General features: G+C 45.2%; 1 protein-coding gene across 12 annotated transcripts in view; it reads left to right on the top strand.

The window, feature by feature from the left end:
• The window catches only part of fbrsl1 (fibrosin-like 1), a 328,078-nt gene that overhangs the window by 128,782 nt on the left and 186,374 nt on the right, over positions 1 to 12,922 (top strand). For all 12 annotated transcript variants that reach the window (XM_034296385.1, XM_034296390.1, XM_034296383.1 and 9 more), the window contains one exon: positions 11,655 to 11,756. In XM_034296385.1, the coding sequence (XP_034152276.1) occupies positions 11,655 to 11,756 (102 nt within the window). The remainder of the gene's footprint in view (positions 1 to 11,654; positions 11,757 to 12,922) is intronic.

The raw sequence follows: 12,922 nt of genomic DNA on the forward strand, positions 1-12,922 counted from the left end.
CTGCCGTTGGAGGCTTTACGTACAATAACCAGATGGACTGCATTGGACGATGCTCCACTGGCCAAGTGTTGCTCCCAAGCTCAGGGCTAACTAAAGCCATGTGCACTGTGGATGTCCTGGCTGACATTCACAGTGTTAGGTAGTGCTCACAGATGATTAAGATTCATTCAGAATCCTTTGATGTAAAATGACACTGGCTTTCCACCTCCAGAGACAAGTGTGTTATAGGTTCCCAGTGGTGAAGTTAGGGTCCGTGAATCTATAGTGGGTGTTGGCTTCATTCTACGTTTCCCATTTAACCGCTTCTTGCTACCCTCATTAAATCCATACAATGTGTGTTCGGATCCTCTGTGTGATTTACCCAGGGTTTAGTATATCCTACAGATCAATATACAATAAACATGACTGACATGTTCAGGTTTATGCACAGAGACATGATATATAAGTTTGTCGTTGCCAATAAAAAGGCAGTGGTCTTCCACTTACCTCCTCTGGCTTTCATGTCCCCATGGTTGGCCAGAGCATTAAACTCTCCTTCATACACATGCCTCCCTAAGCCTAATGAAAACAAACAGCTGTCAGAACATGAATCCACAGGGGATTTGTGCAGCTGTCCGTGAGACCACAAACATCACCACGCAGGGACGCGTGCACACACACACACACACACACTTTTCATGACACCCATATGCACAAACTCCTACACAAAAATGCACTGGCAGTTGGTGCAGGCATGAGATAACGTCCCACTTTTCCAAGGGCAGGATGCGTTGTCATACATCAGAGGGAGCCGTGTTAGCCCTGGCTGATTCATGTGTTTCATCTGCCGTCCATTAAACAGGCCCAGAGCTCTGGCTGTCTCCGACAAGGGTCCTTATCAAAAGTAGTACACCAAGTAGAGAAGAAGGTACCATTTGTGACACAACCCGCTGGATCTCTCACTCTTTTATGCTTGTTCTCTGTCCCGTTATATCTCTCCTTTCCCCATCTCTTTTCTGGAGACTCGTAGGACTAGTTTATGTTTTATATGCCTGTTGGGAAACCTATATACTGGAGCAGCATTTGGACATAACCAGTATATATAATATATAATTATTTTTACAAATAAACACTTGCTATCAAATAAACGACTTACAAATAAATGACTAGTTCAACTAGTCAAGAAGCACTAATGTTGTGTTTCGCTGACAATGTTTTCACTTGATCGCGATGATGTACTGCATCTGCCGAAAGATGTACGCCACATATTTCTCCTTATTATTTATAAAGACTTGTGGGCCTATGTCTTGAGATTTGACTTGTGCTTACTTTATTATGATCACATTAGCTGTACGGACCTAATATGACTCCTGGCTCAATCTCCTCGCAATATATTGTTATGCCAACTTGGATGTTCGTTATTTCTTTTGATTGTTAATGAGAGAAAACACATTATATTATTCCAAGTTACATTCATGTTTAGACAAATAAAAGATGAGTATGTGCTTTTTAAACCAAACTTAATTTTTAATTGTTATTCATTTTTTGTATTTGTGCTATGGCTGTTTGTTTGAAATGTGTTAGAAAATAAGATTTATTTTGAGACTTTACAGTAATCAACAGCATTCTAGAATTCTATTGGGGTCCAAAGGCTTAAATTTAGAAGCTCTAAGTCATTTCAAATTGAGTGGTTCAATTTTATTAGGGGTTGCCTATGGGGATTAGCTAATGATTGTCCTTTCAAGTATATAGCCTAATATTTTTTGAGGTTTTCTTTAGCACTTCAGTAAGTATCATGTGTATCAGTATCAGTTGTGATATGGTGATGTATTGAATCGTAACCTGTGTATCGTAATATATATCGTATCGCAAGGTACTTGCCAATACCCTCCCCTAGGCTTTACATGTGCATATGCAGTCTGATTCAGGTGTCTAAAAACCTGAAGCCCAAAGTGTCAAGCTGCCAATCATGAGGTGGACAAATTAAAATAAATCGATCAGATATACAGCCAAACATTGTGTGCCAAAAACAACCATGCAATGGAAAACAACCTGGTAGACCAGCCAAGCCCTCTACAGTTAATGACCAAATATTTCTCAACATAGTGAAGAAAATAAAAGACCAGTTTCAACAGATGAGGAACCCTCTCCAGGAAGCAGGCAGGGATGTCAGCCACTACCATATGCAGAAGACTAGGGGAGACCTACAGAGGCTGGACTGCAAGGTCAAAAATATACTAGTTAGAAATAAAAACACTATGGCTTAAAAAGTATCTCAAAGTCTTCAATGTTCTAGTAAATGCTATATTGGACAGACACGACTAATAACACGGCAACTGGTATACCAACTTATGACATTCGATGGAGGGTTTTTTATGTTTTCGGCATGCATGGCTGCCACTGGAAATGGCTGACTTGTCTTCACTGCTGATGTAAGTGCTGAAGGCAGCAGTTGGAAGAATTCTAAAGTGTACTGAAATATCTTGTCCGTTCACATACTAACAAATGTCTCTAAACTCATAAGACAGCACCTCATCATTCAGCAGAACAAGGACCCAAACACGTTGGCGTAGGTACTTGTCCAGGCACTTGTCATCTCACGTCCGGACTACTGCAACTCACTCTTGGTGGGGCCCCCGCCGAGTGCAACCCAAACCCAGAAGCTCATTCAGAATGCAGCAGCTCGGCTGTTCAACCTTTTCCAAGTACTTCCATCTCACCCGCTTCTTTGAACTCTACAATGAATTTGTGATGAAGCTCGAATCCGCTTAAAGGCTATGGTCCTTTCCTACAGAGGAAAAAGAGGAACTTCTCCTCCCTACCTTCAGATAATGCTCAAACTCAGCATCCCTACCCTGGCTTTTTGTTTAGCTAGCCCTGGGCTCTTGGCTGTCCCACCCCTTTAGAGAAGTTCCTGATCCATACAGTCGAAACTCTTCTCTGTCCTGGCACCTCAATGGTGGAACCTACTTCCCTTGGAGTCTAGGATGATAAAATCTCTAACTTTCTTCAAAAAACACCTGAAAACTCACCTGTTTGCAGAGTACTTAAAATCGATCCACTGCCACCACCTCTGTCTGTTGTCTTTTGTTAACTTTTTATCTTTTATGTTTATTTGCATTGGCTTCTGTTCAGCACTGACCTTTGCCAATAACTAATTAATTAGGTACTATGCGCTTACTACTAAACTGTGTGGTTGTTTTACCTAATTTTTTAAATGTATGCCCTTACTGTAAGTCGCTCAAGTTAAGGGTGTCTAGTACATGACTAAAATGTCATTGTAAATGCATAGCTTCCAGTACGTCTCTTAGGTCCAAAAACATATCAATCAACTGATCTGAATACAAATGTGCTTGCCTTTCACTTTCTGAAAACAAGACTGAAGCCAAAAAGGCCCCCAAAACAATCAGTAACTGACAGTGGTGCAGTACATCCTTAGCTGAGCCACACCAGAGAAGATACCCACCATCTGGTGATGTCTATGGGTCACAGATTTCAGACAGTCATTGCATGCATGGATATGTGACTAAGTACTAAACATGACTACTTTATTTTACATAATGTTAATCTGTCTAAATACTCCTAAAATGGAGGCACAAAGAACAAAAGGTGCTGTAATTGTTGTAATGGTTCATCTGATATGGATGAAAATACCCTCAATTTAAAGCTGACAGTCTGGAGTCTAATCCTATAGTCAGATCCAAGTTGTTGGAATACAGAGCCAAATAAAGAAAACCTTTGAAAATGCCCCATGATTCCATTTCAAATGTTATGTGTTTTCATTTTTGGAGTACAGGAACACATGTATTTGTAAGACTCCAAAGGCATACGTTTTAACCATATTGTCTCAAAAATGAGGCGGATGTCATTCATTTCCCTGGAGACCGTCCACAAGTGAGTACAATTGCAAGTCCCCTTATCCCTCATACACATCAAATTTAAGCACTCCATTATGTTGCGCATGATGTCATTAATTTTAATTGACACCATCTACAAGTGTGGAGTTGGAAGGCCTCCTAGCAGTTGAAGTCTCTGTGTTAAATGGGTGTCTCATACTTTGAAATGTTTAAAACTTTGTGTAATATTATCTCTGCTACAGTTTAACAGAACTGTAAGTTAGCAGACAATTTTTTGTAGGCTAGATTTACTTGCTAGAAAGTGATAGAAATAAGTTAGCAATTCATTTCTTTACCTTAATCAGTATATTTCTCCGTTCTTGGATGACGGGGTAATATTTAGCACAATTAATAGGGAGAAAGCATAGATCTGGGAAACTGGCTTTAAAGAAGGAAACCCTTTTTGGGATTTTATTTTTGTTCTGGTTTTATACCCATCTACTAAGTTTATAATAGGATCGTCAAGTCGGAATGCAAAATGTCCGAAGTACGTGTTTGAATCAAAAGGCATTTAAATTAATACAGTTCCTGGTGGATTCTCACATGTCCTCTGATGTAGCTTGACTGTGCTGATAATTATTTCTGATTTAATTAAAGAGATATATATTTCTCAGGTTACGTGTTAAGGGAGGGTGTCACTATTCCATGTGTCACTTTGCATACAGTGTGTGAATGTTACTACTCTGAAAGTGATAATAAGAAAAGCCTTTTCAGGCAGGTGAAATTAGCCCATGTTACACCGTATCTTAGTCCCCAATGACAACCTATTCCCTTCATACTGCTCTACTTTTGAGGCTCTGGTCAAATAAATTGACCCTTGGGAAAACCACATAAGGGTTATTTCTAAAAGAGTTTTGATTAACATGTCATGGAGAGGTTGTGCTGTGACTGGTTATAACTCTCATCTGAACATATCTTGGTTTGTTATGAGTCAACATCTGGACACTTCACTCGTACAGTAATTGTGATGTTTTTTTTTGATAGCTTGTTATGACTTGAGTTGGTTCACAGTATTTTAAGGCAAAGTGCAAGGAAACCTGAATTTTTATCTGCAGTTCACATTCTGTTGTTTCGACACATCTGGTTGAGCCTCTCTGAGAACCTGGCTTATCAGGTGATATCAGTGTTAAGGCCTCACCTTATCACTTATCTCTGCTAATTCATATGTCTGTAAGAGGAGAGTCAGAATTGATACATCCTGCTGTTATGAAACAATGTCGCTACATATTAACTGGATGAACACATGTATTGCTTTTATTGAACCGTTGTTGGTCTTTGAGAAGAACAATAACTATAATGACTGCTTCCTATAGGACAAGAAACAGTGTGTATCTCATTTTACAAGGGCAGTGTGTTGTTATTTATCAATGTAGTAACCCTCATTCAAAATGCATTGCTTTGTTTTGAGTCTGAAATGCTGCCATGAGATCATAATAAAAGTTATAATTTCTTTGTGTGTAAACAACATTAAATATGAATAAATATGGTACTTAGCCAATGCAGATCAGCTGTCATGCATAATGCTGGATAATGACGTGTGTATCTCATATGCATGTAGGATCTTTTCTAGTAATTCAATTTTCTGCTGCATTATGTGTGGCGCTTATATATTTCAAAAGTCATATTTGTAGACCCTCTCTGCTAGCCTGCCCCACCATATTCAGTCAATAATCACATTTAAATACAAACTCCATGAATGTCTTCATTTTTGCCTAAACCATCCCTCAACCACTGAAGGTTGAATGTAATGCTAGCCAAACCCAGATGCCATTTCTTTATTATTGCTTTTATCTCTCTCTTTGAAAATTCTCCTTTTTTAAGTTGAGGCAACTTTGACTTGCAAATAATGAAGCTGAGCTCTAGACAGAAACAACAACACAAGACTAAGTGAAGTGAATCATATTTGAATGTATCTCATTAGCATGCCTAACCATTTGCAAAACACGCTCCTACTTCCAACGCTAATAGTGTTTGCAGGAATCAAAGCCTGTGTATCTTACAAGGGAGGGGGAGCATGAGGGGGGAGAGCGAAATAGAGAGGGAGAGATCTGCTTAATTTGGATGCCATGTTGACTCGGGTAATGAAGAGAACACAAATCCCGAGGATTGCACTTGCTCTCGTTTCTAATAACATTACTAACATTTCAACATCATTGGCCTAATTGCTGTTGTTAGTAGCATTGAGAAATGCTTGCCTGGGATAGGAAGAGAGAGTATATGTGCCTGTGGGGCTATGTTTGTGTGCGTGTTTGTGGGTGTTTGTGTGTGTGTCCTTTGGGGCAATGTGTGTGTGTGTGTGTGTGTGTGTGTGTGGGTGGGTGGTTGGGGGGGTGGGTGTCCTTTTGGGGGGTTGGGGGGTGTCCTTTGGGGCTGTGTGTGTGTGTGTGTGTCCTTTGGGGCTGTGTGTGTGTGTGTGTGTGTGTTTGTCCTTTGGGGCTATGTGCTTATCAGTGTAGGGCAGACACTGTCCCATTGACTCTCTGAAGGCGTGGGGGGGGTCACAGGGAGTTGGTGGTAGGGTGGGTATTGGGAGGCAGAGAAGAGCATGGGGGATAGGTGTTGAGGGACTAGTCCTTGTTCAGGAGCAGGTGCGCCTCCCATCCTCAACTCCCTCGGAGCGCTCTCCTTTCTCTCTCCCCCAGGAGACATATGGCGAGAGTGATTGGAGAGGGCTGCTTGGAAGAGGGGGCCAGGGGGAGGCCGGCTCCACTCTACACCGTTCATCTGTTACCGACAGGGCCTGTGGGACTCTGATGGCTCCTGAGGGGCAACGCTGAATTAGGCCAAAAGGCGTTAGTGGTTTTTAAGGTTGACTCATTTGTTACTGTGTACCAGAGGCGTAGAGGGATGCAGACTGTGTGTGGTGTCTTCTCACTATAACCCGTGTGTCTGGTGGGCGTTCATTCTTTCGTGTGCTGCAAGTTGTTTGTGTGTTTTTTTTATACAATTTATTTTTAATCAAGGAAGTGACTGTCTCTTATCCTGGTGTCACTGCCAAGAATAGAAGCCCCATCTTGTTGCAATTTCACAAGCTTGTCCTGGCAAATATGATGTAGTCCTTTCTGACTGACTGCACCCGGAGAGAGTTATGGGGGCATTTTAGCCCTTGTGTAATATGTGTTTCCTTTTTATGTGGCCATTTATTACGAGGCGGATGAATAATACATGATTAAGACACGTAATGGATACGCTGGGACTCGTCAAAATAAAAGCAAAAATCCATTTGCTCTCTCCCTGTAGTAAATCCACTACTTTGTCCTTGGGCTAATTTGCAGTCAGGGACTTTGGGTGTTGTGGCTGTTACCATTCCAGAAGGGAGGGGGGTGGATGTAATGGGTAAGAAGGGGGGGGGGGGCGGGGACAGGCAGACGAGACGTCGGGGGCTGCTGAGCCGAGGAGGAACAAAGCCAGGAACTCCAGCACCGCTCACTCTCCTTCCTTCCCCTGCCTTCCGAGCAGCTGCCACTTCTGAGCCTGAAGAAAATGAAGGCAGATGAATCAATTTGGCCTGTGGCCCTAAAGTGCACTTGTCTGCGCTCCAGCCTGGGGGGGGGGATAATGAGCCGATAGATTGAGCCAGTGCTCTGTGGCACTGAGGTGCCTCTCTCTGCTGTCTGCCTGCCTGATGCACAGCACCGCTGGGCAGGGCCGTGTCTGCCTACCACCTCCCTTTCCCCTCCTCCCCGTCCCCCATTGGTGGTGGCGCTCTCCTTCAACGCTCCTAGTTGGGTTAATGGGGGTGAGGGTCCTTTGCGTAGGACACTTTTCGGGAAAACAAATTAGAGGAAGGATCTGTATCCTGGCTGAGGCCCTCCGCACCCGCCCCTGGCCCACCTCGGCACCCCTAAGCCCCGCCACAGCCCCAGAACATGGCCAGCAGAGAGGAGCGGGAGGAGAGTTACAGCCTGGAGGAGGCTCAGGTCTGGTTGAGGGTAATACAGACTGACAAAGGGTTGATTATGAGGCACAACTTTCAAGACTCCAGTTGACAGGTGAAGAGAGGCCAGGGAGAGGAGAAGGTGCTAAGGGGCTGAAAGCATTCTAATTCGAGCAGGAAGGTGGAGACCCTTCTGACGCCGAGGCCCTGAAATGGCTGCACTGCAATATGAGAGGGGATCAAAAGAGCATGACAACAAAGCATCCACCAGCAGCCACCATCTCTGCGCCGGCAGGCTGGCTGGGGATTGATAGAGTTGGTGGAGCAGTAGGTTAGCCTAGCTCAGCCTACCGTGAATGGACCGTTTGCCAGTTTTTTTTTGGTTGTTTTGTTTATCAATGCAATGGCTGGCGTGGTTCGTTCATGTTTTTTTCCCCTCTCTTTATACACTCCTGCAGTTCAGTTCAGTGTTAATGAGCAGGCCCAAGTCGGCAGTCAGCAGCTACTCAACTTGGGGGAAATTAAGATGCTAGAGGGCCCTTTGAAGCTAATTAAAGAGCACAGAGCAGAGCCTCCAGAGAGAGTCTGTCCGCAGAGCAGACACATTCAATACCCAGACTAATGGGCCTAATTTCCAGTGCATTATTCATGTACAACACACGTTACTTGTGTACTTTTTATTTCTGCAGAGTGCCTTTAATGCGGAGCAGGGAACCACTCGCCGACGCCGCTTGAACTCAACGTGTTTAACCTTGCCCTGTACTGCGCCTGGCAATTCTCCACGCCGCTGTAAACAAAATTAATCCACAGGATGAAAAATGGGGCTCTAAAACAGGCCACTTTAGAGACCTATCCCCTTAGCATTACCCAGAGTGCATTTCAAAGACTTCCCGTGATCCTTATGGGCTTCAGGGCCGTGGTGACCTTGATCTTTGTAACCAGATAGGCCAATCACATCTCAGAGCAAACCTTTAGCCCCACCCACAAGTCCACTGTACTGTAGCCTTGTCCTTCAGTACCACGACAGATTTTTGTTGGTGCTTCCCAAATGGTGTCTTGTTCTCTTACCAGCAGTGCATGAAGGATAGGCTGTCACATCACACCTAGCCTTGGGGGGATAGAGATACAGACAGATCTCTAGACCAATTAAAACCTCTCTGTGGACCAACTGACCACAACCTTAATCAAAGGCCGACAGGGCTGTCAGTCTCTATCAGAGAGTGGAAGCCGGAATCAATTCCTCTCGTCCTGCTGAACAATAGGTTAGAGAGGCTCTTAACAGCCAGCCAGGTACGCAGCATCATAAAGCTGGATAGCTAATTAGCCCTTCTACTCTGATCAATAACCAGGGTGAAAGCTGACTGAGAATCCTTCACTACAGGACCTGCTGGCAGGGGTGTAAACATTTGGAGTTTGAGATTTGTCAACGTTGATGCTCAAACAAATTCATCAGAGTCTCCCTGTCTCTCCGAAGTGTTGCGATGATGACGTTAACACAACCTCACTCTCCTTCAAACCCTCTCCACGTCTGTCTAAGTGTGGGTTCATTTTGAGATTTAAGAGTGATTACCCTGACAGCCAGTGAAAGAAAAGAGAAATACAAACAGTGCAGCATGGAGCAGAGAGTGTGACATGGATGGAGGTAGAGCAGAGAGTGTGACATGTAGGGAGGTGGAGTAGAGAGTGTGACGTGGAGGGAGGTGGAGTAGAGAGTGTGACGTGGAGGGAGGTGGAGTAGAGAGTGTGACGTGGAGGGAGGTGGAGTAGAGAGTGTGACATGGAGGGAGGTGGAGCAGAGAGTGTGACATGTAGGGAGGTGGAGTAGAGAGTGTGACGTTGGAGGGAGGTGGAGTAGAGAGTGTGACGTGGAGGGAGGTGGAGTAGAGAGTGTGACGTGGAGGGAGGTGGAGTAGAGAGTGTGACGTGTAGGGAGGTGGAGTAGAGAGTGTGACGTGGAGGGAGGTGGAGTAGAGAGTGTGACGTGTAGGGAGGTGGAGTAGAGAGTGTGACGTGTAGGGAGGTGGAGTAGAGAGTGTGACGTGTAGGGAGGTGGAGTAGAGAGTGTGATGTGGAGGGAGGTGGAGTAGAGAGTGTGACGTGTAGGGAGGTGGAGTAGAGAGTGTGACGTGGAGGGAGGTGGAGTAGAGAGTGTGACGTGGAGGGAGGTGGAGTAGAGTGGAGTGTGGACAGCAGAAACCTGATTTTGACCACCTGCAGGTTCTCTCCCTGCACCCCGCCTGTCTATCCAAGCTTCCTGATTGCAGCGTGTCGCCGTAGCATTCTGCCGGTCTGTCATGGCTGACCTCAACAAAGGCGAGCGCCTTTCATCGAAGCAGCAGGGCTCATCTGTCCTGCCAGCCGGGTATCACCAGGCAGGGTAATTAAAAGGGAATTGTTTCTATTTGGCTCGTCACTGAGCAGGTAGGCAAACAGACAGACGGACAGAGGGGCATACAAACAGCCCGACTAGTGCCTCCCTGCCAGCCAGGTGGCAGAGCCTCCGCCACGCCGCCTCAGAACAGGACCTGTCAGATTAGCTGATGACCCTTTTAATTCTACTCTGCCGGGGGCCATAATTGATATTTACCCGGAAAGGTTAATTGTAGCAGTGATCTGCCTAAATGACAGTGGAGAACTGGAGACTGACGGGAGCATCTCATGCCACGCCACTAGGGACCGAGGCAGTCAGAGCAGCAAGCTGCTAGTGAAATGGATTACACCCTATGGGCAGCAGTTGCTCATCAGCCATCCCTGTTGTCTTCATAGAGGGGCTGGTGGGAGGCTGATAGGAGGAGGTGCACCTGTGGTAGGGAGGGGTACCTCCTGGTCCAACTGTGGCAGTGTGGCTGCCTCCCATCTGTCCTAGGAATGCAGGTTTCTACCAGGCCACTGCATCACTCAGCACTAATCTGTCTGGCGCCCACTGAATGACACTTGCTCTCCACTAAGGCGGCTTCACCACCCAGTCTTCACGATATGCACAGATTGTAAACAATATACAATATGCTCTTGGTTTTGTTAAATGCTTTTCTGCAGATGTTTTTTTTTTTACCACGCTGTATTTATTGACCCAGTTCTGCTGGTTACTGCTGCCCTCTCATCTCTGGAGCTCTAATACATATTTTTAATCTAAGACTAATTAATGGGGTTAATATGGAAAATTGTCCATCTGCTGCCTCTACATTAGGGTGGGAATACTAACCTTGACAATTATCTTCCCATCTCAATTGTCTTGCCTCGAAAGAAATCTGGAGTGATTGGTAAATATACAGCTGTGTTTCTTTCAAACCTGAACGTGAATTTTTAACACATCCATGCAGTTTTACACATGGGCACAGTACCATTACAACAAATACCTTGCTTGTATCTGTGTACAGTGTAACACATTTAGCTAAATCTGACCTTGAGATGACCGCGAGCACTTGCTGATGGACTAAAATAGATACATCCCTGTGCAATTGAAACAATGTGGGCGATTTGGCTGTCGTCGTGCACGTTTTGTAACATCATTCCAGCTGTGTTAATGTCACCTAAACGAGCATACGCCTTCGTCTTAGTTTTGGGGAATTGGATCAAAAGGCCTGGGTCTGACGTCACTGGGCTAGACCTTCTTTGAAATAAGACCTTCTTCTAGACCTGTCTTAAGAACATGGGGCCAACAGTTTTCCACTGAGCCACTTGTGTGATCAATAGATTACCTATGTGGGAATACACCACAGGATGCCTAGTGGGAGGTCTATGCAAAGTTATGTGGCGCCCACTTAGTCCTCTTTGACTTGTGATAATTGAAAGTGATACTTTTTCTTTGTTCAATCAGAAATGTTCAGTAACACTATAAATATCATGTTCAGTAACCATTTGTATTAGTAATGACTGCTTTTCCCTGTTGTCCTCTCCTCCAGATCAAAGCTCTGCAGGTTCGTCCGGTGAGGCTGGATGAGGATGGGGCCATGCAGGAGATCAACAGGCCCAACCGAAGCACGTCTAAAGAGCCCCTGAGTGAGGTGAGAGACACCCTCTAAACCAGACCCTCCATACCTCCCCAGACCATCAGGCCTTCCATACCTCCCCAGACCATCAGACCTTCCATACCTCCCCAGACCACCGGACCCTCCATACCTCCCCAGACCATCGGACCCTCCATACCTCCCCAGACCATCAGACCCTCCATACCTCCCCAGACCATTGGACCCTCCATACCTCCCCAGACCATCGGACCCTCCATATCTCCTCAGACCATCAGACCTTCCATACCTCCCCAGACCATCAGACCTTCCATACCTCCCCAGACCATCAGACCTTCCATACCTCCCCAGACCATCAGACCCTCCATACCTCCCCAGACCATCAGACCCTCCATACCTCCCCAGACCATCAGACCCTCCATACCTCCCCAGACCATCAGACTCTCCATACCTCCCCAGACCATCTGATCCTCCATACCTCCAGACCCTCACAGACCCAGTGACCAAAGAGTTAAAGGTCTTTCCAATAACTGCTGTGCGTGCATCCGTATGCTAGCACATTTTAAAGATGAGCAGAAATCTGCGACAGCCTGGGTGTCGGTTGGTGCTAAGGATGAAATAATGCAATTTAGATACAGGGGAAGTAATGAGAATTTATGCAAAATCCCCAAGCGGCTCATTTTAAATGAATGTAGAATATGCTTCCTAACTAATGCCTGTCAACCCAACCTCCCAAACCTCTCTAAATTCAATCAGACAGTTAGTTTTGCTGCACGGAGTGGGAGCTTGGAAAGGGGGTTGCTGCTTCTAAAGTCGGAGTGATCGAGGGAAAATGATGGAGAGAAAAGATTTTAATGAACTTATTAAATGTTTTGTTCAAGCTATTCAGAAGTCCGAAAGAAAATCTAGAGATGTGGGGAGTGAGACACTCCCCCACCCACATGCATATTTTATCTTTCTCTCCCTTCGACCTCCTTTTCTAAGACTCTCTCTCTCTCTCTCTCTGCCTCTCTCTCCTCTCTCGCTCTCTCTTTATCTCTGTGCTTCTCTCTCTCTCCTTGCCATTCCTCATGAGCTTGTGTAAAAGGCTGTTTTTTAATGAAAAAGTCAGGAGAAAGAGGCGGGTTTGGCAGATAAAAGCGTGTTGGCAGATGACAGCTCTGACAGGGAAATGCGGCAGTGAAAAGGGTGTTGGGGGTACGGGA

Source organism: Esox lucius, chromosome 13 (assembly GCF_011004845.1).
Source record: "Esox lucius isolate fEsoLuc1 chromosome 13, fEsoLuc1.pri, whole genome shotgun sequence".
NCBI lineage: Eukaryota > Metazoa > Chordata > Actinopteri > Esociformes > Esocidae > Esox > Esox lucius.